General features: G+C 33.1%; 4 protein-coding genes across 8 annotated transcripts; 2 read left to right on the top strand and 2 right to left on the bottom strand.

Annotated features, from left to right (window-relative positions):
• The first annotated feature begins 403 nt into the window (after positions 1-403).
• On the top strand, positions 404-6,118 carry LOC107431359 (organic cation/carnitine transporter 4). The gene is made up of 2 exons (XM_016042250.4): positions 404-964; positions 4,847-6,118. The coding sequence occupies exons 1-2, from the start codon at positions 538-540 to the stop codon at positions 6,046-6,048; spliced, it is 1,629 nt and encodes a 542-aa protein (XP_015897736.2). The 5' UTR covers positions 404-537; the 3' UTR covers positions 6,049-6,118.
• Positions 6,119-7,714: 1,596 nt separating this feature from the next.
• LOC107431323 (uncharacterized) lies at positions 7,715-8,737 on the bottom strand. Its single transcript, XM_016042212.4, has 2 exons — positions 8,159-8,737; positions 7,715-7,992 (listed from the first exon to the last, which is right to left on the bottom strand). Exons 1-2 carry the CDS (start codon positions 8,614-8,616, stop codon positions 7,935-7,937), a joined length of 516 nt encoding a protein of 171 aa, XP_015897698.3. The 5' UTR covers positions 8,617-8,737; the 3' UTR covers positions 7,715-7,934.
• Positions 8,738-13,926: 5,189 nt separating this feature from the next.
• LOC107431313 (organelle RRM domain-containing protein 2, mitochondrial) lies at positions 13,927-18,049 on the bottom strand. 2 transcript variants are annotated; one of them, XM_048467308.2, is made up of 5 exons: positions 17,803-18,049; positions 15,372-15,440; positions 15,189-15,295; positions 15,065-15,102; positions 13,927-14,297 (listed from the first exon to the last, which is right to left on the bottom strand). In XM_048467308.2, the coding sequence occupies exons 1-5, from the start codon at positions 17,948-17,950 to the stop codon at positions 14,222-14,224; spliced, it is 438 nt and encodes a 145-aa protein (XP_048323265.2). In that variant the 5' UTR covers positions 17,951-18,049; the 3' UTR covers positions 13,927-14,221. The 2 variants fall into 2 exon arrangements, with proteins under 2 accessions (XP_048323265.2, XP_015897689.1); XM_016042203.4 differs by lacking the exon at positions 15,065-15,102 and having other exon boundaries at positions 17,803-18,047.
• A 1,312-nt stretch (positions 18,050-19,361) lies between these two features.
• On the top strand, positions 19,362-23,450 carry LOC107431334 (putative beta-glucosidase 41). Of its 4 annotated transcripts, XM_048469758.2 has the most exons (15): positions 19,362-19,488; positions 19,599-19,696; positions 19,858-20,016; positions 20,129-20,195; positions 20,316-20,374; positions 20,869-20,944; positions 21,022-21,093; positions 21,176-21,263; positions 21,521-21,776; positions 21,886-22,001; positions 22,104-22,327; positions 22,430-22,461; positions 22,558-22,660; positions 22,742-22,850; positions 23,160-23,450. In XM_048469758.2, the coding sequence occupies exons 3-15, from the start codon at positions 19,900-19,902 to the stop codon at positions 23,356-23,358; spliced, it is 1,518 nt and encodes a 505-aa protein (XP_048325715.2). In that variant the 5' UTR covers positions 19,362-19,488; positions 19,599-19,696; positions 19,858-19,899; the 3' UTR covers positions 23,359-23,450. The 4 variants fall into 4 exon arrangements, with proteins under 4 accessions (XP_048325715.2, XP_024933453.2, XP_015897708.2 ...); XM_025077685.3 differs by having other exon boundaries at positions 19,397-19,696; positions 21,031-21,093; XM_016042222.4 differs by having other exon boundaries at positions 19,399-19,696.
• Positions 23,451-24,499: the final 1,049 nt, after the last annotated feature.

The following is a 24,499-nucleotide window of genomic DNA, read 5'->3' as shown; positions in this document are numbered from 1 at the left end:
GAAAAAAATAAAAAATAAAAAAAATGTAACATCATCATGAAGGTTAAGTTTAGCAACCCAAAAAAACAACAACAAAAAAAGATAGAAAACAAATAACTACCACCCAATTATCCATTTATCTAAAACAATAAAATCATCAATTTTAATCCATCCAAACTTCCAATATTTCCAATATTTGTAAAACTCTTTTAAATTTTCAATTATCATATCAGAATTTGTCTATCGTTTATCTCTTTACAAATATCCTTATATTAACCATATTTATCGTTTTTCATAATTCCCACAGGTCAAGGGCTAATTGACCCTCCACGTGTCCAATTAAAATTGCAAATGATCAATCCGCATATGTATATGCATATGTATATGTATATATATATATATATATATAACAGGAAAAGCCGAAACATATGTCAGACACATATCTACTCTATATAAAGCACCGCTCAATATGTTAAAAGCTTCCATGTGAGAAATGCTCTGAGAGATAAAAGTCATATTCAAATATAAACCCCAAACAAAAGGGGGAAAAAAAAAAAAATGCCCACCAACCCATCATCGGATCCCGGTGACCTACGGTCACCTCTTCTGTGTCCGGTGAGTAAATCGGCCGGAGAACCCGAACCGGAGAAGCTATGTATCGACGACATGCTCCAAAAGTACTGCGGCGAGTTCGGGGCGTGGCAACTGAGGCACTTCGTGCTGACCAGCATGGCTTGGGCCCTGGAGGCGTTCCACACCATGGTCATGATCTTTGCAGACCGTGAACCGGACTGGAGGTGCATGGATGGTGCTATTGGGTCCGGATGCGATGCAATGGCTAAGACCGTCTGTGGGTTCGAACCCGGTTCGTGGGAATGGACCGGAGGACCTGGTGGCTCGACCGTATCTGAGTGGGCTTTGGTTTGTGGTGAGAAGTACAAGGTTGGGCTGGTCCAAGCCGTGTTCTTTGGCGGCTGTATGATTGGTGAGTTTGTCCAACTCTCTCTCTATCTCTGCGTTTTCTCTTATCGTTGAATTTTAATTTATTATTATTATTACTTATTCATCAACCACAAATTAATATTATAAAAAGTAGATTGATGAAACTAGAAAATTAGCGAAGTTCCGTTTCTGGACCAACCAAGTCTGATAGCTAATTTTAGTCTTTAGTGGGATCTCACGTGTAATACGCCAAAGATTAACAAATATTTTAGTAGAATGCAAAATCTAGTTTTTGTAAATACATGCATCCCTTCTTATTTTATAGTTATCTATCTATCTTGCATTCGAGCAAAAAGGTCCCACTTAATTTATGCATTTATTTATTTTTTTGCTGAAATAGTTTAGCATGCTAATTACAAATTATTAAAGTAAAAAGAAAATCTTTTATGACGTGGTTGCTCACATAAATAAGTAAAGAATGTTCATTAGGTTTTTTTCATCTAAAAAAATCTATGTCACATCATATTGATAGATAATATTTTTTAAAAAAATTTGGGACTAGAAGAGGATTGATATTGTTTAACAAACCCTTTGTTGAATCTCTTTTTGATTGATCAATGTGTGTATAAGTTATAAACTCTATTTTCCCCATCAATTCAAAGTATTTTCTTTCTTCTCTTTACTTTCCCAATGTACCAATTAATTTTATTTAAAGTTCCAAATATAATTTATTAAAGAAATTATATATTGGCTATGCATAAATACCATATTATTCAAACTTCAACAGTAAACCATGGAAGACGCTCTTAAATTTTATTTGTTTGATAGATATCAAATTATTAAACACTCTCTTAAATTTTATTTGTTTGATGTATATCAAGTTAAGTGGTCCCTTAAGTGCACTGCATGCCAACTTAGTTACTTTTGTTTTTGATCTGTTTTCTAGAAAACCAAAGACTTTTTAACTTGGATATTCTTTTAGATTCGTTTTCCTGTGGTCCTAACATATTTACATCAAGATGTCTACAATATCCTTGTTGTTTGTATATTCTGTCACTTTTTATTCTTGTTTTTTTGTTCCTTCGTTTGGTGATTTTTTTTTTGTTTTTTTTTTTACAAATAAATTTTTGGCCCTTTGTTCAGAGGAAAATATAGATGTAAGTAACATGATTGTCTTGTCTCTTTTTAACTAAAGAGCAATTTTTGATCGGTTATCATATTCGTTTTTATGTTCTCATTTGTACGTTCTAAACGCATAAAAAGAAGAAACAATAACGAAAAGAGTTAGAAGCATGCTTATGAAGTTTGAAAAAGGAAAAGCAGCTGAAGTAATAGCGTGAATAAAGTGAGAAAATGTAGGCTCTTTACGAAAAGGAATAGGACTTTTTCTTTTCTCTCAATTTGTCTGTTTGCACCTGACGTTTGCAAATTTATAATATGAATATTTTCTTTTTTTGTCATTTTCCTTTGTCATTTTGCTCATCATGAATTCTGAATTGTCAGCCCTATCTATATTCCTGAGAAGTCATTCATTTTGATCTTATCCTTCTTAGTAATATTTGTGCCGATCGATCGAGTAGGTTGTTCGTAATTTGGAGGATGATGATATTAATTAATAAAACTTTTCAAAAACCCCATTTAGGAATTTGACCCACTGTACTATTGAAGGATTTCAGAATATATAATATGCACTTCGTATCCACGTTACTCCCCATTTCAGGGTTTTAGTCCATTTTAGACCATGGTTCTTGTGCTTTATAGCTTGTCTAGGTGTCCAAATTAAAAGTATGATAAAATTACTTGCAAATTTTTTACTTCAAATTAAGTATGACATATGTTTAGTATTCAGCCAAAAAAAAGAATATATATATATATATATATATATAACATATGTTTGCACGTTCATATATTAGGAAAAAAAGATCTCGATTGGTCACAAAAAAGTTGGGAGGCCCTGAAAGATCAATAGCTTTCACTACCTAAAAATTGATATATTTAAAAAGCTTGTCGTATAGCTTTTCGACATAATGGCCTACAAGTTTCATTTTCATGTTCCTCTAAAATGGCAAAATTATAGATTATATGTGACCTTTTTGAAGTTACCAGAAGATTGCGTTATGGGTGCAAAAACTTAGGATAGGAAAAATTGTTTCCACGAAATAGGCTTTCCATTTTTTTTTTATTTTTTATTTTCAATAGAAATCCACTATTTGTCTACTTCAAGAGTGCAATCCACAACATTTTGTAGATTTCTGTTTGGGTCCCTTTTGCTTAACCTATTTTGCTTTTAGCTTTTCCTTTGTGTTCTACCTTTGATGCTTATCCTACTTTTAGCTTTTCGTTTGTGTTCTACCTTTGATGCTTTTTCTCTTATGCCCACATACTGCACCCATTGAGTAAAGCAATAGTGGGTATCACATTATACATGCTTTTCTGCTAATTAACATTACCACTTAGGTATTTTGGTTAAGAATATGCTTATTTGCTTGCAATAGCTCTTTCCCCACGTTCTGGATTTCTTCATGTGCACCAATTGTCACCCTAATCATTTTAGCTGCTGGAATCTTCTCTTTGGATAGAAAGAGATACTTTACTTTAATTGTAAAGTAATTTATTATATGCAGATAAATAATAAAGATAATCATTAAGCATAAAGGAAGGCCAAATTATAAGCTTGTCCACTCATTATAAAATAAAAAATAAAAAATAAAAAATAAAAAGTTATGAGCTTAGCCGTTTCTAGTTAAATAATATCCAAACTTCTATCTGCCCCTGGGCATTATCTTTTTATTTTATTATTTTATTATTTTATCTTTTTTTAATTTTCTTTTGTTTGATAAATCTGGACATAATCTTCGTATACCGTAAAGGACGTTCCTAAATGTTTAATTATAAAATCAGATGTTTTAATTATCAAATTAGATATCTAGCTAACTTCTTTATCCTCGGTATTATGCCATATCATTGTCGTGCACCACTGTGAATTAGGCAACCTATTAGCTCAAAACTGTATATGTATATATATATATATATATGTATGGCTGATCACTCTAATTTGTAGTATTTGTGATTTCATTTCAAAGAAGAAAAAAATGAAAGAATATAAAGGGGAGGTGTTATGGCATTGGTTGGTAGGTAGCTTTCCTGGCTTAGATTTTTTTTGCTTTTTTTTAAGTGAAATATCTTGGCTTGGATTTGGGTGCACTTGTCTTGTTCTGCTTTTTTTCTTCTTTGTTTTTTTAAAAATTTTTAATGAATAGGTGCAGGTTTATTCATTTATCTGTACGGATAATAGTAAAAGAGGTTCCCAACCACAAAAGCCGCTATTAATAGCCTGGGCCTTCTTTGATTGGAAAGTTTTATTTTTTTTTTATTGTTTTTTGTTGAATTATGTATAATTAGCTTACTTTTAAATTTTAACAACTACTAACACCAACTAATATTTAAAATAAATAAATTAGATACAATTAACTAGAAACAAACAAAAACAAAAAAACCAACAAATTAGGTCATGTTTTGTAATATACATGGTTTTTTATTTTTTAATTAATTATATGTAATTTGTTTATGTCAAATATTTGTTAATGTTAATGATAGTTAGACTTTGAACATCTCAATTAATTAAACCTTTATTTGAAAAAGGCAATTAATTATAAACTTGATAGAAATTAAAAAAAAAAAAATGAAAGCCAACACAATTTAAAATTGTGTTCAATTTGTCTCATTACTAAGTGTATAGAATGAAGGACTATTTTGTTGTAATAATGGCCATGCTATGCGTTCCTTGACCGCTGCAAAATTCAGTCTTCATGAACATATATTATGCTTCAATGTTGCATAAACATTGCATCAATATATAATATGAGATATTCATTTGGGGTTTAATCAATCAATTTAAAGCTCATAAATATCCCCAATGTTTCAGGTGCCGGAATATTCGGCCACCTATCAGACTCATGGTTGGGAAGAAAAGGCTCCCTCACAGTGGTATGCATTTTGAACACCATCTTTGGCTGCTTGACAGCATTCTCCCCAAACTACTGGATCTACCTCGTACTCCGCCTTCTGACGGGCTTGAACACAGGCGGGGTGGGCCTATGTTCGTTCGTCCTGGCCACGGAGCCCGTGGGCCCAACGAAGCGAGGAGCAGCGGGAATGTCCACCTTCTACTTCTTCTCCACAGGGATTGCAATTCTTTCGGGAATAGCCTTCATTTTCCCATCGTGGCGTGTCCTCTACATCGCTTCCTCAATTCCATCCCTCCTCTTCACCATCACTATCCTACCTTTCGTCTCCGAGTCACCAAGGTGGTTCTTAGTCCGCGGACGAGTGAACGAGGCCGTGCGGCTCATGCGTACCATTGCCCAGTCCAATGGCAAACACCTTCCTGATGAAGCTGTCTTAGCCCTTGATGAAGAAGCAAAAAGTACTACTAGTCCGAACAAAGATGATGATGATGAGTTGGAATTGGAATTGGAATTGGGGAATAAAGATGCAATAACTGGTTCTCTGATCGATGTGATAAAGTCACCGGTCACTCGCATTCGTCTATTCCTAGCAGTTGCCATCAATTTCTTGTGCTCTGTGGTGTATTATGGTCTTAGTTTGAACGTCGTCAACTTGGACACCAATCTTTACCTCAGTGTTCTGCTCAACGCCGTAGCGGAAATGCCTGCTTTTACAATAACTGCAATTTTGCTGGACAGGTTGGGAAGGAAGCCATTGACTATCGGGACATTGTGGTTCAGCGGCTTCTTTTGCTTTATGGGGAGCACGGTGAGAAGTGTTGGAATATGGAAAGTGGTGAGAATGGTTTGCGGGATTTTGGGGATATTTGGGATGGCTGGGACTTATAATTTGCTGTTTATTTATGCCTCGGAGTTGTTTCCTACGGTGGTGAGAAATGCGGCCCTTGGATGTGCGACGCAAGCCGCGCAAATGGGGGCCATTTTGGCACCTCTTGTGGTGGTTTTGGGAGGCGGCTTACCCTTTTTGGTGTTCGGTGCGTGTGGGTTGGTGGCTGGGATACATGCATTCTATCTGCCAGAGACACTCAATCGGCCATTGTATGACACTATGGCTGGGATAGAGGACGGTGAGAGTGATCATAGAAGTACTACTGTCTGAAAAAAAGTGTTGAATTATTTCTACACTACAAAACTTGATAGAGAAATATATTCCAACTTTTTCATATGGATATCATTTTGAGTTTCCAAATTTTCATGCTAATGCTGCAAGGTGTTCATTATTTGCTTCATCATGGAATAGAATTATGATAGAATATAATTATGAGAGACAACATGATAAAATTCCAGCTTCACCTAATGAAAGCTACCCATTCCAACAGCATTTTCAAAATAATGAATAAGAACTTTAATTTCACCATACATATGATCTTGCCATGATCTTTTTAAACCAAGTCTCCAAATCGTAAAGTAGTTTTTAGTCCTGAAATATTGTGCTTTCCAGATATTGTAAAAAGCATTTATTATGCTCTCCAAATTTTGAATTTGACTTTTTTAATTTATATACACAACTGTGACAAATTTTCAATTATGCGGCTTATGATTTATTTTCAAATTGGAAAGTTTCTTATTTCAAAACATTAGATATGGTGATGAAATTTATTCATAATGGTTGTGAGTTTGCAACGTTTTTCCCTTGAGCCGATAAGTGCTATTTTGGGCCTTACGTATGGGTAGGCCTGGTGTTCCATTTTGGTGAAAAGAAGCTGAAACTGTTCTCGCTTTAGCTCAAGCAATAAACAACAGTCAACGATTCCATATATTTTAAATTCATTGTGTGTCAGTAACATATATCACCCAATACAAGTCACCAAGAGCTGCGTTTTGGTCCTACACTTTAGACTATGTGCAATTCTATTCATTTAGGTTTTATCTAGTCCATCTCATTTGCTCATCATTGCTTCTGAAACAGTTTATAAGTAAGTCAACCAGTGGGGAATCGGTAACTGGTTCAGCGGCTTCCTCTTTTTTTTTTTTTTTTGGTTAAAGTACAATAATCTCTTCGGGGACAAACCTATGGCAATGATCAAGGGTTATAACTCACATGTTCTAAGCCTAATAATAAATTCACCCTCTCCAATTTATTAAGAAAATAAATAAATAAAAAAATCTCTCTTATCCACCATATTTTTACACAAAAATACCGTTCCTCTTATTCATGATCGTCTCCACATTTATATTCTTAATTCAAAAGTTTCAACATTTTATTACTAGATTGGCATCATCCCCCAAATCCAGTAGGAAAAATAATAGGTAATTCAGTGAAAAACTTGAAAAAACCAACTCACTGGTAGTGAAACACCACGTATAAAGATTATAGGCAGTCTAAAAACTTTTTAAAAATCTAGTGGTTTATGCAACAAGGATCATTACTCTTCTGGGAGGCGTTAATGCACTGTTATTGACAGTGACCACTAACCAGAAATGTCCACATATACTACAAAGATTTTTATTAATTCTTATTTCCAACCTGAATAAATTATACTCTAAATTTTACCCCAAAAATATATAAATTAGAATGCAACTTGAGAATCATTGTTTAATTTATTTATTTATTTTACAATTTTAAAAGAAATCAATAATTGTAGATGACTTTTCGTTTGCTGCAAATAGACATCATTCACAGTTATCTCATATCATACAATTGCAACCCACCAACTACAGCATTAAATAAAAGCTTCCACTTTTTTTAACCAATTCCCAAACTTTTTGCACCCATTTTTCATGTTTTTTTCTTTTCGTTTTTTGGGCAAACAAGAAAAAGCAGGTAAAAGAACAGGGCAAACTTTGTAGCTATTATATTACAAATGCACGATAGGGCTACACCATGGAATTGATTACAACTTTGCAATTTATAACATATCCCCCTAAACAAAAATCTAGCATATGTACTAATTTTTATACACCCAAATTTCAATTCATTCTATTTCACTTCTATGGATGAAATATTTATATTCAAAAAAAAAAAACTTAATTTGGACAGTACCATCAAAACATAAACGGCGTCGGAGAGAACGCCGGAATTACCGCCGGAACCGAAACCCGCCTGCGTATTTCAGCAAAAATTCACCCGAATCATTTCCATCGTTTATTAAAAAATATATTTTATATATTGATTAATTTACCAATTTTTTTTTTTTTAAAAAAAGGCATAATTTTGCGAATTCAGCTTCAAAAAAAAAAAAAAATTAGAAGACGGTTGATGAAATTACCCGTAATCCTCATTGAAGGTACGGACATGAACACGAGCATTCTTGGTTTCACTCTTCCTCTTGACGATGCGCTCAGCTCCACCGGCCGTACGATCTTCCTTGCCCTTCATGGCGACCACTTTGTCCTCGCAGATCGAACCAAGCGACGGCTTCCACTCAACCGCGACAGCCGCAGCAGCCACAGACGCCGAGCCCGAGTGGCCGAGCCTCCCGCGTTTCCTTCTATGGCGCTTCCTCAACGACGACGACGACACGACGAGCGGCTTCGCTGCGTCGTCGGCGCGTGACGCCGGAGCCGCTGGAACCGACGAGCGGTCGGTTATGGGAAGCCCCCAGCACGCAACGAACTCGAAGAAGAATTTCATCACGACAGTTGGTGTACGAGTAGTTTGTACGGTAGCCGGAGAAGAGGATAAGAATGAGGACTTGGAATTGGAGATATTTACAGTTGGTGCCATTTTACCTCGTACTCAATCATTCTTCTTCTTCTTCTTCTTCTACTACTTCTTCTTTATTCGTCGTTTTTTAGTTTCTTCTCCACCGTTGCTGGGCGTGGGCTTCCTAAAAAGTTCGGTTAGCTGCAGTGGGAATTTTATAGTTCCGAGAGATTTTGTCTTGATCTGGTTTCGAATAAGAATGCCCATGGTTTTAGTGGTAATTACAGACCATGCCCCTCCTTTAATTTTTAAATGGAAACTAAACAATTGCTATCCAGTGGTGGGCCCGCCGGTTTCATAACGTGACACGGTGTCACCTTCTCTCCTCCATCCCCACACGATATCGTCTACTCCACATGTAGAGGAAAGTGTACTATTACGTCACTATTTCTTCTTTTTTTTTTATTATTATTTTTTCTCTTTCTATTTTTCTAAAAACAGAAAAAAATAGACGTTAGTAAATATGAATATAAACATATTATTTAATTTCCTTAACCTTATCTACAACATCTTGCACGGTTGCATGAGCTAGAGGAAGCAATTGCTATAGGTGGGATTGTATTCGGATCAATTTGTTTATTAATTATGTTGAACTGAACTGAACTCAACTTGTTGAATTTAAATATGAAATCGTTTATTAATCATATTAAAAAAATTTTATATAAATACAATTTATTTAATAAATAGATAATATGATGTTAACTTGTATATTAAATGGTTCAATTTAAATTAATATAACTTATTTATACAAAAATAATTAATTTTTTTTAAATTAATTATTTTAAATAAAATAAAAATAATTTAGTTATTAATTAATTTTAAATTAAAATATATAGGTAAAATTATATAATTATATTTATAAATTTACACTAGTATAATATATCATATGATAATATGGCAATCTTATATAAACATAACAAATCTAACACTATTTTTTTAAAAATAATAAAAAAATAATTATATTTTTAATTTTTTACATCTCTTACACTTTTAAGGCATATTAATTTCTATCTTTTGGTATCCATAAATCTAGATTTACATTAAACATGTTACATTTAAGTAAATAAATATTATTTTACTAATTTTATTTCTTTATTTTTAAGTAATACAAGAAAATTACTATCACAACTTTAAATAAATTTGTTATTTAGTAATAAAAAAGTATTAATAAAATATTTATTAATGGTAAATTTCATATATTAAACTCATAATTTAAACAGGTTATTATCAAATTGGGTTTGATTGATACAATAATTAATATATTTAATTAAATGTATCAATGTTACATTTAAGTAAATAAATATTATTTCACTAATTTTATTTCTTTATTTTTAAGTAATACAAGAAAATTACTATCACGACTTTAAATAAATTTGTTATTTAGTAATAAAAACGTATTAATAAAATATTTATTAATGGTAAATTTCATATATTAAACTCATAATTTAAATAGGTTATTATGAAATCTGGTTTGATTGATACAATAATTAATATATTTAATTAAATGTATCAATTTAGATTAATTTTGAATTAAATAGATCAATTTAAAAATGATATATTTAATAATCATATTAAACGAATTGATCTAAATGCGATCTAAATCCATTTATAGTAAATTCAAATTCATTAATTTCATTTCGTTTTCGAATTGTAACTTTATTTCGTTTTCAAATTGTAACTTTTTCGAAATGTAACTTTATTTCGTTTTCGAATTGTAACTTCATCTCATTTTCAAATCATGTTATCTTATTATATTACCTAAGTTGCCAACCCTAACATGACTAACAAAAATAAAAATATTTGATATTGCAGTTTTTTTAAGTCATTTATAGACTTGATTTTAGAAATTGCTTCTTCAAAATAAAGTGTAATTGAACCTTATTTGATTACCATACACATGGATAAGTAAGGGCATGCACTGTGATGATACATGGAAGAAATATATATAAATATAGGAAGCAGGTAAGATTTGGATAAACCACATGCATAATAATTAGATATATATAGTGGAGTCATGCCCATGATTTGAGTGAAGCTCATTTGGATATCGTGGATGACTTACGATTACTTAATTTGGTGAAAACAATAATTCAGTGGAGCTAATCAGAAAATGTTGAAATGGGTATTGGGCCCTAAGTAAAGGTGCTTAATGTAAAGTTAAAATAATAAAGAAGATGCAGTTCACCCTTTTTTCTTATCCTTAAGTGGCTGCTTCTTCTTTTTGTCATTTCAGGATCACACTGTGAAAATGGAAGATATTTTGACGATTTTATTGTCACATAAATGCAGTATATATTATAAAATGTAGTGCGTATGTATGCAGAGATGGATGGATATAGATTTGATGCATATACATGTTTCATGTGTGTTCTTCTATACGCCATACTTGACATTGCATGTGTATATTGTACAAGTTTAGCGGAAGAGGCCTACTTTTTTTTTCTTTTTTTTTTTTTTTTGGGTAATGGCCAACCATGATGCCACTTACTAGCTTTATATTTTGAATATATGAACTTAATTAATTTGCTAGTGTTGCTTCTTCTTTTTTATCAATAATTGTAAGCGTTACACTATAGTATATTTTTATATAAAATGATTTCATGAGGTAGGTGGCTCTTTTAAATTGCTTTTTTTTATTTATTATTTTTGTTAGGATGTGATTGATGAATGGTGAGGTGGTCTAGTCAAGTGGGTAAGTAAATTGGATTTTAGATGAAATAAATTAAGAATTAAGAAATACTAATATATATATATATATATTTGTGTATTTTTCCTCATGTGATTTACATTAGACCTCATACCTTTGATTTGTCAGAGACAGTTACCATTATTAAATCAGATAGTATTAGTCATCCATTTTCACAATTACTTTCTTAAAAGGTCAGGATCCTTTTTTATTTAGCTTATCCTTTTGGCATCGACTGCCACATGACAAGAGAGTTGCCTGCGGTGCATACCAACAGGATTAATCAAGAAATTGTTGGAGAGCCATTAATTTTTTTTTTCCCCCCATCATCTGAAAAAAAAATCAAAATTAGACTTTCTCTATTTTCCTTTTTTCCTTTTTTTTGTATATATGTATCAAAATCCACATGACTTAAACATGGCATAGCATGGTATTGCATGCATTGTCACTCGGATGTCCATCACTCTATTTAACCTCATATATATATATATATATATATATATATATTCAATATCACTATTACCTTTGGACAATGAAACTGTCCATACAAGTGCTCATCAGCTTCTTTATCAAACCCTTAATCATATTGAAATCTTAGCATAAAATTGTGCTCCTATTTGTTTCAAGTTTTCATTGGGTATGTGTATGCCTTATTGAATGCAAGAAATCTCTAGAAACCTTGAGCGAAAAACTCTTTCAATTTTATTTCCATGGTCTCCAATGGCATAAATAGCTTCAAATTGAACCACATAAAAAATAAATTATATGGATATTTGGAAATATATAATTTCCCATGAAAATAAAATTTATTTCCACCACAATTTCATATTAATTATGCTCCAATCTCTCAGCTCCAACACATACATTGTCACCAGATTGATGTATATGTTGACCTGATTCAATTCATTTAAATGTTTTTCCTGCTGCTAGAAAATTCTCTGAGCTACTCAATTCAGCTTTGGAAGGAAAGCAACAGGTCAAGAAGCTTACAATACAACCCAACAAAAAGTTGACAGGACAAAGTTGTCTTGCATATGAAAACGCTATTAGGTTTTTGAGGGTTTGGAGAAACGAAATCGCATTGAATTTTATCGTCTTCTTTAAATATTGAAAATTAATTGATTCCTCCCCTCAAAATCTAATTTTATTAAATTTCCAGCTAACTAACAACAACGATTTGTTTGTCCAAATTGGCTGACACATACATTTTGATTCGAAAATATCCAATGTTTAGTTACTTTCCCTGCTATAAATTCTCGTTTGAGTTGCTTCGACGGGAAGGCGAATCTATATGGCCATTGGTCCATGTCAATGAATTATGTGCTTGGTATTCATTGGTGGCTCTGCACACCTGTACTGTTTATTTACAATCCTTTTCAGACAATGAAATACTGTGCCTTCTTCAATCTTCATTTTTCATTTTGTTTATGCCTAAATTCATCTCCTATCTTATCTTTTAAGTCAAATTATTCTTTCTAACACACTCAAAAAGATGAGAATCAATCATCAAAAACAAAGAAGATTTGATTTGTTTTTTGTTTTTTTTTTTTTTTTTTTTAAAGTTCTTCACCATTTCACACTATTTAAGATCAGATTGAATCGGATTGGATTTGAATTTGGAGTTAATTAAGTTTAATTTAGTCAAAATCATGAAAAGTGAGAAGTACGGCATTCCAATGTGATAAAGCAGATCAATCAAGATATTCACGCCACCGTAAAGATTAGTTCATGAATCTATCTGTTCATTAACAATGACTGGTATGATAAAAAGGTTAATCAGAATAATAAGCTTATATACTTTGCAAATTTCTTGCAGTGATTCCAGGACCCACCCATCCGACAATTTCCAAATCAATTGGTCACTGCATCCATCACAGACACCATCACATTAATATCACCTATACCCTTTATTTATTCTTCTACATACTTTTTTATAATTTAATTTAATTTTTTAAATGTTTTATAAAAGATGCATTTCCATTGACTTGGGAAAAGGGGAATTCAAACTTGGAGTTATTACCCAAGTAAACTATGAAATTTGATGGTTAAGAAAGTTAAATATTTTATGAAGTGATGTATCATGAATTTTATTTGACAAATAACAATTAAATTCAATTTTACTAGAAAAAGAAAACAAGTAAACAACATTCTACATCTCAAGTTAAAAGTTAAAAAAGGTTTTAGAAAGTTAAAAAAAAAAGGCTTTATGGCTCAAGCACTGGGTCTTTTATTGTTCACATAATCTAGAATATTAAGGTCAATTCATCGTTGAAATCGTACATTACTAATACTAACGCAAAAAAGTACTTTCCGCTCCAAAAAAAAGAAAAAAAAGAAAAAAATTACATTTCCAACACAAAAGTACCTGAAATAACTAAAATCTAGAGCATATATGTGACCGAAAAAAAAAAAAAAAAAAAACTTGAAGAGGTAGTCGATAAGTAGTTGTTTGTGTTTCTTACCTGTAAATTAACAACGCGTCTGACAATTATGGATTTGTCGGATACCAAACAGCAGAATCCAGTTCCAAAATTCAAACCCTCACCTCATACAGACAGAAGAACAAAGGAACTTTAACAACAAAAATATTTTACAAAAACAACAAAGAACCAGACACATACCCAACTAGAAAACATATTATAGGATAGCAGAACAAACCAATCCATCGTACTTTTCGGACTTATTATATATAAATTTGATTATCTCCATAAAAGGTAAACACTGTTACACATAATGTCTCAAAGACAAATTTGAAGTTCACATATTTCACAATTTAATGCAGTTTAATTCTTATATTAAGGCCGATCTCCACCACAAGCTAGAGCATCAACGCAGACTGCAACCTCATCGACGATTGTCAAATGGCAATGGCTAATAAGAGTTATCCAAAGAAGTAGTTGTTCCTTCCGAATAGTAGTCAAGGACGGCCATATGAAGAAGTCATGTTGTTCTGAATCTGACCAGGTGGTGGTCTGGGTCTAGCATATTCAGCAAATATAACCCAACCATCCAGAAACTGTGGAGCACAACAAACACATTAGAGTGGGAAACGGACTTAAAGAGTTACCAGATGGGTAAGATATAGAACAAAATATAAATTCAAAATGCAGAAGCTACTAATTTATAGAAGATATGAAGGATTTCTTTAACTTCAAACGCTGCAAAGGAAAATAATGATATTTCACTTATTTCACAAACTACACGTCCTAAGATTCAAAATCCATGTATACTAATCTATAAACTAATTTAAATTCCGTGACTTCAGACTCAAGATAGTTGTTCTATTTGATCAAACCAAAATAATACTAATAAAAAATAAAAAATAAAAAAACGAAAAAAACAAAAAGAGATAATTGGTCTATGAAAACAAGTAGCTATTTGAAAGGTAGTTTGGACTTAAAACCGGAGATTGGAAAAATGTGCTGGGAAGCGTATATGGCTTGAACTAGTCTAATTGAGATATACAATGTTCCCCAGTTTGATGGATAAAGATCTTCATGAGTAGACCATGTGCTTCTTATTTTAATTCATTCTTTTGGACAGGATCTGGTGGCATCCTCTAATAAGAATGTTAAATTACTTTAGAATAAACTGTGCATGACATGAACATGTACAGAGCAAGAAATAATGAAGACTATTAGTGTTATCTTGTCAATAATCCCAGACATATCTAATTGCCGTCTGAAACAAGGAAAAAAATTCTAATGATCATCCATGGGTTCAACATTAAAGATAATTCCGAATAGATGTCCCAGATGCAAGAACATCAAATCTCACTCTCACCATATAGCTAGGTGAGAGTGAGATTTAGCATCAAGTGCCTGAGACAGACAAAAGACGAGCCATCAACTGACTTTGCCATATCTCAAACGAACGAAAGATTAAAAAAAAAAAAAAAAAAACTGACCTTGCCATCCATTCCCTCTATGCCTTTTGCAGCATCTTCTAGTGTAGCATATTTTACAAAACCAAATCCCTTAGAATACCCTGATACACGATCAGTCACCACTCTCGCTGTAAAAATCATAAGGTCTACGGTTAGTAATTCAAAATAAATAAATAAATAAAAGTTTTAAAGAACAAACCATACCATGAACTACTTCACCAAACTTAGCAAATTCTTCATGTAGTTTTTCTGTAGTAGTACGTTTACTAAGCCCTGCAAAGAAAAACAAATATTTGATCAAATATAAATAACAGAATATAAAGAGGAAACATAATCATTTGAAACAGCTGCTATGCTTATAGATTATTAAATATCATTTTGTGTATGTTAACCAAATAAAAAGAAAGAGGGAAAATGAAAAATAGATAACAAGATATCTAATGTTCTGGTTGGCTCAGAAGTCTAATTGACATCAAATGCTATAAGGAAGTGGAGTAACAAATGAAAAGAATAAAAAAAGGGCCTCAAGTACAGAATAGTTGCAAATTTCCTAACCTCATGATGTAAATTTCTTTCTATTTTTGCAAATTCTCAAACCACCAAAAAAGATGTGGAAATATAGCAAACACCCCCCACCATCAAAAATAAAAATCCAATAAAATTTTGAAATTAAAACTGAAAATCAGAGGAAAATATAATGAATGTTAATGGATCCCAACAACTAAAAATGAATAATGAGTCAGAGAAATTATTTGCATAATTTTTAACCCTGCTCTAACAAACAAAAACATTGATTATTTCAAATACTATAGAAGATAAAATAAAAATGAAGCAATCTGAATTATTCTGGCAACAAATGAGAAATTCAAAGAGCAAGGTGAAAATGAAGCAAAATCTGAATTGTATCATGTTTAAATCAACATCCAATTCTTATCTGCCTGCATGTCAGAAGTCAAATGATTGCATCAAAACTGCAATATCTCCAAATAATTTAAGGATCACACTGAAACACACATACACACACATACAAAAGGAGATGGTAGTAGAATAAAGGCTGGAAGTAGGTAACATCAAAGATGCAAGTATATTTACCAATTCTACCAAATGACCTTTTTCTCTCTCTCATGGACCAAACAAAAAGACTAAGGGTAAAATTAGGACTTAAAAAACTTTTTTCAATTTCTGGCAAGTGCCAACTGCTAAGAAAGCACTAATATAAGTTTTCTTTAAACAAATTACACAAATTTTTACTGTCACCATATTCTTCTCAAGCCACTTAAATTTCAAAATGTAGACATAAATGGAAAAACACTGCTAGTCCCAAGTATTTTGAGAAGAGCCTGTCTGAATACAAAATTTCATGCTAGAACTCTTAAGCGAAAGCATAATCAATTTAAGGATCACACTGAAACACACATACACACACATACAAAAGGAGATGGTAGTAGAATAAAGGCTGGAAGTAGTTAACATCAAAGATGCAAGTATATTTACCAATTCTACCAAATGAACTTTTTCTCTCTCTCATGGACCAAACAAAAAGACTAAGGGTAAAATTAGGACAAAAGACTATTTTCTAATTTCTGGCAAGTGCCAACTGCTAAGAAAGCACTAATATAAGTTTTCTTAAAAAAAATTATACAAATTTTTACTCCCACCATATTCTTCTCAAGCCACTTAAATTTCAAAATGTAGACATAAATGAAAAACACTGCTGCACATGATATTTTGAAATTATTCCCAAGTATTTTGAGAAGAGCCTGTCTGAATACAAAATTTCATGCTAGAACTCTTAAGCGAAAGCATAATCAACCAACTCAACTTTGGGCACAGTTTTCACAAGATAACAAGATTGAATATATTTTTGTGAATTCATCAACTTTTGTTGACAGTAAACCTTTTGAAATCATATAAATACAGCCGTATGAACTTCCTTAAAATCATATTGTATAACATCACATAACCCATCCAAATAATTTCAACTATTACCCAGCAATACCATCACTCCATGACCAAAGGAATTCAAAAATATTCAAATACACAAGCAAAATCACCAAATCATCAGTTCTTAATGACTAAGAATATTAACAACCAATCATAAAAACTGTAACCGTCGGTATATAACAAATATTCAACGGCAACATCAATTGTAGAAGAGCCCCACATTCCCAAATGCCCAAGCATTGGGTTTTCTGTTCAATTTCCATATTGTAGAGTCTGAAATTCCCAAGAGGAAGAAACAAACAAATTGAAAAGAAAGCAGCAATGCAAATAAACGTTATCAAGGATTATGCAATTCAAATTAACCAAAAAATTATAAAAAAACATCAGTGAAAGAAGCAGAATAGTCATCAAAACCTCAACTTTCCGCTTCCAGTGGTGCACAACTTATGAAGAATTTAGAAGCAAAAATACATTTTTATACTTTTTTTTTTTTTAAATTATTGATTTTCCACACTTCCAAGCTACCAAAATACCCAGAGAAAGCCCAAAACTCATCCAATTCCAAGCAGAAAACAAATATAACGACAGCCCAGTTGAGAAATAAAAGGGAAGATTGTAAAATAATAAAGGGTAAAAAGAAGAAACAGAAAAAAAAAATGAATAAAAATAAGAAAAGAAAAGAAGGAAGTGCCTGAGATGAAGAGGTTGGTACTGGGTTCAGGCTTTTCTCGAGCCTGAGCCGCAGGAGGCGTCTGTGGAGGAAGGAAAGAAGGACTTGAAATCGACGAAAAGAGCCGTCTCAAGCCGCGAGGTGCCGCCGCCGCTGTCCTCAGAGCCATCGCACTACTGGGTTTAAGCTTAAACCCTGCCCCTCTGAATTTGCGAGCGAGAGAGCCAAAAGAGAGAGAAAATGCGAGCAATAGGAAGAGAGAACCTAATTGTGCACTTCCTTCCCTCTTTTATCAAATGGGGGAATATGTTTGAATGACATAATTACCCCTTACTATACCAGGGAGGCTAGATCTCCTTGAAGGAAAAAGTAAGGGTATTTTTGTCCCCTTATTAAGTACATTTCCAGCCTACACACATCCAACCCCGTTGGGCCAAGAAGCTTCATTGCGGATCCAATATGGAGCAGACGGACCCAATTCCCACACTGAATTCGGCGTCGAGAATTGGACTGTGTAAGCTGTTTGGGAACCTAGAAAATTGGCCCATGAAAATATTTAAACCAAAGATTTTATAAAATTAACTACAAGACTTGTCAATCTTAAGAAGAAAGAGATCAGAATTTGCTTCGTCACAATTATCTGTAATCGGCATGTTATCAAATATAATAATAAGGGAATATTCAAATGGCAACAACCTTTTTATTAAATGTGCAAAATTACCTAAAACGTGCAGCAGACTAAACCCTTATATATAAGCAATCCAATTGACCGCCCTAATGGCTAATATAATATGTTACAATTCTTATCATCAAATCCAAAATAAAGCATTCCTCCCAGACAACCTATGCTAATGTCTATTTCTTTCATATGCAAAGGTTATCACATCAATTTACCCAATAACCAAAAAAAAAAAAAATCCAAAATAAAGTGTTTAGTATTCATTTTTCCTTCTTCTTTTTTTTTTTTCTTTTTTCCCCCTCCTTTTTATGTTACAACAAACATACTTTTATGTGACAATCTTTTTGTTAACAGAGAAATCCAATTATAATATCAAATTGAACAATTTTGAAGCATTTTTTATCCATGGAAAAAAGATATGGAAATGTATTCACTGAGGTGAGAAATCAGTCTTCTGTTTGTTTATTTTTCATCACACATTTCATGCTTGTAAAGCCCACTTTAAAAAAATAAATAAATACATAATATATCCATCTAATCCCACTTTTATTTAATTTACCAAAAAAGAATCCCCACTGTTCTTCATGAAAAACTCTCTATATATATATATATATATTGCCCTTTTTCCAATCCAGCTTCCAAAGCCCAAAGACCAAGTTGTCCACGCAATTCATGCATACAGGCCCATCTAAACAAGATATGTACGCCAACTGGTGGGGGTTTGTCCCTTGTTCTTATGGGTTGGTGTTGGGATAGAGTTCAACGCCTCAAAAGTCAACCAATCCAATGCACGAAAATATGCCATTATCTTGATCACAACGACAAATCATTTAGAAAATATTTGTTTATTTATTTATTTATTATTATTTTATTTGGGTTTATAATTATTGAGAGATCCTGTATGTTAGCTGAAGGAAAAACAAATATATGAGTCTTCTTCCTACCAACTAGAAACTACAGTTGAAAAAGACACTGCATTTTCCTATTTTTTCAAGTTTCAAAAAACCAGGATTTTTATGGAAAAAGAGGTACATCTTGCTTATTAAAAGTGTAATCTTTTTTCTTTTCAATTTTCGATCCTATTTTCTCCTCATTCTCTGGCAGAGTTCCTGAATTGAAAACAATCAACCTATTTCAGAAAACAAAAAATCCTCCATAACGTGTATATAAAGGGCATTACCAACCTCCTCAAGGCACCCCTTTGGCCTATATCCCACGGCACCTTCAAGTTCAAGAGTGAGATAACCCATTTCTTCTTCAACCTTATTCTTCTAGTTTACAACTAAGATAATGTTTTCATATATAAATATATAAACTTCTTTTCTCTTAAAGAATCCCCAAGAAACTATAAATATTTTTCACTTTTTTTATTTTTTTTGTTCAACAAAATCAACCAGGCTGAAAAACTCACAGCTTTGCATGTTGCTGAGACTTCACAAATGACACTCACCCTCCTTCTTTTCTTGACAACCCATTTCTTCTCGAGCGGTGAATCTCTTAGCAGAAATGATTTCCCAAATGGGTTTGTTTTTGGAACTGCTTCTTCAGCTTACCAGGTATGCCTTTTCTTTCTTTTCTTTTTTATATATATATATATATTTTTCCCCCATTTTCCTCTGTTTATGTATATACAAACAGTTTAGGAATTTGGACTCTTGTATGTGGTAGTTTGAAGGAGCTGTGAATGAAGGGAACAAAGGAGCTAGCATATGGGATACTTTCACAAAACAACCAGGTATGAAAATTCGAATTCGATGGCTATAAACCTTTTTATAACTTTGGAATTGTATTGACATAAAGCATTAGCTATAGGAATGAATAATTTTTTCTTCAATTTGTTTTGTATATGTAACAGGGAAGATTTTGGACTTCAGTAATGCAGACACCGCTGTCGATCAATATCACAGATTTAAGGTGAACCGCAGAGATAACTCTCAGTCCTAAACATTTTTAATCACACAAGCATAAGTTTGCTACTTCTAACTTCTCTGTTCTTTTCTTCTTAATCAAGTTTGTTGTTTTTCATTTCAGCCAAAAAAAAAAAAAAAAAGGAAAGAAAGAAAGAAACTTTGTTGGTTTTCAATTAAAATAATATTGAATTTTATTAAAAAAATAGAAGTTGTCCATTTAAGTGTGCCGGAAGGGTAGTTTATAATTAACATGGCAAAACCTCATGCATATAGAAAAAATTAGAATTAATTCCATAGTATTAGTGGGCAGCACATGAGGACAAGGATAATATTATTGAGATTAGGATAAGATGATGTATCACCGACTAGAATGATATGGAAAGTTTTAAACAGTATGCAAAGACAACATTTGGTAGATTAAGAAATATTAGATTAAATTTAATATCCTCACCTACTAAAACATAGATGGATTTTTATTTTATTTTTTATTAATTACAGAGTGATATAGACTTGATGAAGGATCTGGGAATGGATGCTTATAGATTTTCAATATCATGGTCAAGAATTTTTCCAAGTAAGATAATTTGGGTTCAAAATTTCTTTAATAATACTTGTTAATGCCCTGTCATGTAAAGTTAATTTTTTTAACAGATGGAACAGGAAAACCTAATGCAGAAGGAATAAGCTACTATAACAGCCTTATAGATGCTTTACTTGAAAAAGGTGACCCACTAAAACCTCCTTAGAATTCACCTTTTTAATAAAGTATTATAATATTGAAGGTTAAGCTCTGTTTTTTGACCAGGTATTAGACCTTTTGTAACACTATATCATTGGGATCTCCCACAGATGCTTGAAGATAGATATGAAGGATGGTTGAGCAGACAGATAATGTAAGTAATGAAAAAACTTATAAATGAAAAAGGGAATTTTTTGAGACAAGACTGATTAAGATTTGCATTAGCCTCTCAATTACTCAAAACAGAAAAGACTTTGAGCATTATGAAATTACATTTTTTTGAGATAAAGACTGATTAAGTTTTGCATTGGCCTCTCAATTACTTAGAAAAGACTTTGAGCATTATGCAATTACATTTTTTTGAGAAAAGATTGATTAAGATTTGCATTAGCCTCTCAATCACTTAAACAGAAAAGACTTTGAGCATTATGCAATTACCTGCTTCAAAGCTTTTGGAGATAGAGTAAAGAACTGGATCACCTTCAATGAACCTCGTGGTTTTTCACTTCAAGGTTATGACATAGGCATACAGGCACCTGGAAGATGTTCTATAGTTGGTCATTTGTTCTGCAAGAAAGGAAATTCATCCGCTGAACCTTACATAGTTGCCCATAACATTCTCCTCTCTCATGCTGCTGCTTATCATAACTATCAGAAACATTTCAAGGTAATCTTATTTGCAAGTAAACTTCTTCTATGCACATTTAATTTCATACTTTAAGTAAGAATAAAGTTGTTTCTCTGATTCCACTTTATTTATCTACTTGATGACCCAGGAGAAGCAAGGAGGTCAAGTAGGAATAGCACTAGATGCAAAGTGGTATGTACCTATATCAGATAAAGATGAGGACATTGAAGCAGCATATAGAGCAATTGATTTTAGCCTGGGATGGTAATTTCTTGTGGATGTTGTTTTGAATTCGAGACACTTAAAAGAGTTCCAATTTCCATTTGTAGACACAACTAACACCAAAAAAAAACAAAAATGGATTAGGTTCCTTGATCCACTCATCTTTGGTGTATACCCTCCTTCAATGAAGAAGCTTGTGGGTGAGAGACTACCAAAGATCTCACCCGCAATCTCAAAATTCCTAACAGGGTCTTTGGACTTTGTTGGCATAAATCATTATACCACATTATATGCTCGGAATGACAGAACCAGGATACGAAAATTCATACTGCATGATGCTTCATCTGATGCAGCTGTTATTACAACACGTAAGCTTTCAAAATTCACAAAAACTTGTACCCCTACCACTTAACATGTGTTTCAGAAGATGAAAAAGCTGATGAAGTTTTCCATTATCTTCCACATTGTAGCATACCGACACAGAGTTGCTATTGGCGAAAGAGTATGTCCAAACTAATCACTAAAAACTAAGAAATTTAGTCATATATATATATATGCTTGAGATTAATAATGAGCCATGGAGTTCTTCCTTTTCCAGGCAGCTTCTAGGTGGCTACGCATAGTACCATGGGGAATCCGAAAGTTAGTAAGATATATAAAAGACAAGTATGACAACCATCCAGTGATAATTACAGAAAATGGTGAGTGGTTTTTTGCACTTTCAAAAATTTAATCTCAATACTCACATGGAAAAGTCACATTGTTTAAGTTCATGAAAACAGGTATGGATGATCCAAACAGACCTTTCACATCACTACAAAATGCTTTAAAAGATGAAAAGAGGATAAGATTCCACAGAGACTATCTCTCAAACCTCTCGGCTGCTATTAGGTAAAAGATACTCCCCAAATCAACAGCTTATTATATGTTCACAATATCTATGACTAAAAAATATATATATGTTCACAATATCTAATCTATTTTTAATCTCAACATTGAAAAAAATGATCAAAGATGACAACAATCTCTTAGTCTTAGACACTTTATATGTATCACATGCTTAGGACATGTTTTATCTATGGGAAATTAAAAAGCATTAAGGAATTCATTCAAATAAAATCCATTTCTTCAGATTAATTTACAACATTACCATCAAAACCAAATTACAGCTTTTAACAGATTAGTAAATGAATGTGACAGGGAAGACGAGTGTGATGTTCGTGGTTATTTCGTGTGGTCATTGCTGGATAACTGGGAATGGAACTTAGGCTACACTGTTCGGTTTGGACTCTACTATGTGGACTACAAGAATAACCTTACAAGGATTCCAAAAACTTCAGTTCAATGGTTTAAAGGAATTCTCAGACCTGGGTTTCAGAAATTGAGCTACCAGATTTGATGTATTTTTTGTTTATAGAAAAAGCAGGTAGTTATATCATGATGGAAAAATTGTAAAGCAAAATTCTTGTTGTTGTAAATGACCATTCAATTTTTAAAAAAAAAAAAAAAGCATAAAGAAGTGAAGTAACTGCCTAATGTACCATTTTTATTTGTCATAGATATACAACAAAAACTTGAGTATCTGTGGATTGGATTATTTTACGCATGAAATTAATAAGTTGTAAACACGCCAGAGACTGTCAGAGTCCTATATAATGAAAACGGTTTTCTCCAATTAAACAAACAAAACTCCTTATAATTTGGTGAACCTGCTTGACTTGAATGTACATCTGATGCTTCCCTCCCACGCAAGGTGTGATGGTCTCACTTTTGGAATGGTCTAGTGGCATTTTCATAAATATTTGAAGGTAGGGATCTTTGATCCCGGACGATGGGAATCTCTTAAGAATGTCACTAGGATGGTACATGTCAAATGGCGGGCCAAGTATGAAGGTTTGGTGGAGAAAACCCTATTATGATTCCTCGTACAAAATGATATCTGTTGCTGCCAGAAAGGAAATAGCTAAATAAGCTCTTTAGGGGGGTGGTCTGTATCTGGCTCTCCAAGGCCCCCGGCTCCGGCTTTAAGCTTGAGCTAAGTGAGCCTCCCATGGGCGATAGCAATCTATGGGGCCGGCATAAAGTGCCACGGAAGTGGTCTTATCTCTCCGAGGGATAGAGGGTCCAGAGAACAGTACCGATAGGCGTTATGAGCTGGTATTGCGCGTCACTCCTATACTAGAGGCTGAGTGTAGCATTCATTATGCCGTTTCCTATATTGACTATGCCAAAGACACACGTAGACCTTTGTTATAAGGTTGTGGCAAATGTGCCATTGAGCGAGAACTCGGGTTTTGCCTCGCTCAACAGGGTCGGAAGCTAAATAGGCACGGACGGGGCGATACCATGTTATCGGGTGGCATTTGTATGTGGGCTTCCGATCTTGTGTTGCTACCTTGAGTGGCATGTTGGCACGATACTGGCATGCATGCCCCAGGATCGTATGCTATTCGAGATATGCATGGACCAAAACCCGAATGAAGAGCTAGGTTGCTGATTAGATCTTGGCACACAGTCGAGCTACAGGCTACAGAGTGGGC

This window comes from Ziziphus jujuba, chromosome 1, assembly GCF_031755915.1.
Source record: "Ziziphus jujuba cultivar Dongzao chromosome 1, ASM3175591v1".
Lineage (NCBI taxonomy): Eukaryota > Viridiplantae > Streptophyta > Magnoliopsida > Rosales > Rhamnaceae > Ziziphus > Ziziphus jujuba.
Note: the sequence above shows the minus strand (reverse complement) of the source record. Positions and strands in the feature narration are given on the sequence as shown.

Excerpts from the sequence above, each read along its gene's own strand:
- LOC107431359 (XM_016042250.4), top strand. The coding sequence starts at position 538 with ATGCCCACCAACCCATCATCGGATCCCGGTGACCTACGGTCACCTCTT. Across the intron at positions 965-4,846 it reads CTTTGGCGGCTGTATGATTG|GTGCCGGAATATTCGGCCAC; the intron begins GTGAGTTTGTCC and ends CCAATGTTTCAG.
- LOC107431323 (XM_016042212.4), bottom strand. The coding sequence starts at position 8,616 with ATGGCACCAACTGTAAATATCTCCAATTCCAAGTCCTCATTCTTATCC. Across the intron at positions 7,993-8,158 it reads ACCTTCAATGAGGATTACGG|GCGGGTTTCGGTTCCGGCGG; the intron begins GTAATTTCATCA and ends TGAAATACGCAG.
- LOC107431313 (XM_048467308.2), bottom strand. The coding sequence starts at position 17,950 with ATGGCTCTGAGGACAGCGGCGGCGGCACCTCGCGGCTTGAGACGGCTC. Across the intron at positions 15,441-17,802 it reads TACCAACCTCTTCATCTCAG|GGCTTAGTAAACGTACTACT; the intron begins GCACTTCCTTCT and ends TTTTCTTTGCAG. Across the intron at positions 14,298-15,064 it reads CACTCTCACCTAGCTATATG|TTTCTGGATGGTTGGGTTAT; the intron begins GTGAGAGTGAGA and ends TGTGCTCCACAG.
- LOC107431334 (XM_048469758.2), top strand. The coding sequence starts at position 19,900 with ATGACACTCACCCTCCTTCTTTTCTTGACAACCCATTTCTTCTCGAGC. Across the intron at positions 22,661-22,741 it reads AGTGATAATTACAGAAAATG|GTATGGATGATCCAAACAGA; the intron begins GTGAGTGGTTTT and ends TCATGAAAACAG. Across the intron at positions 22,851-23,159 it reads AACCTCTCGGCTGCTATTAG|GGAAGACGAGTGTGATGTTC; the intron begins GTAAAAGATACT and ends TGAATGTGACAG.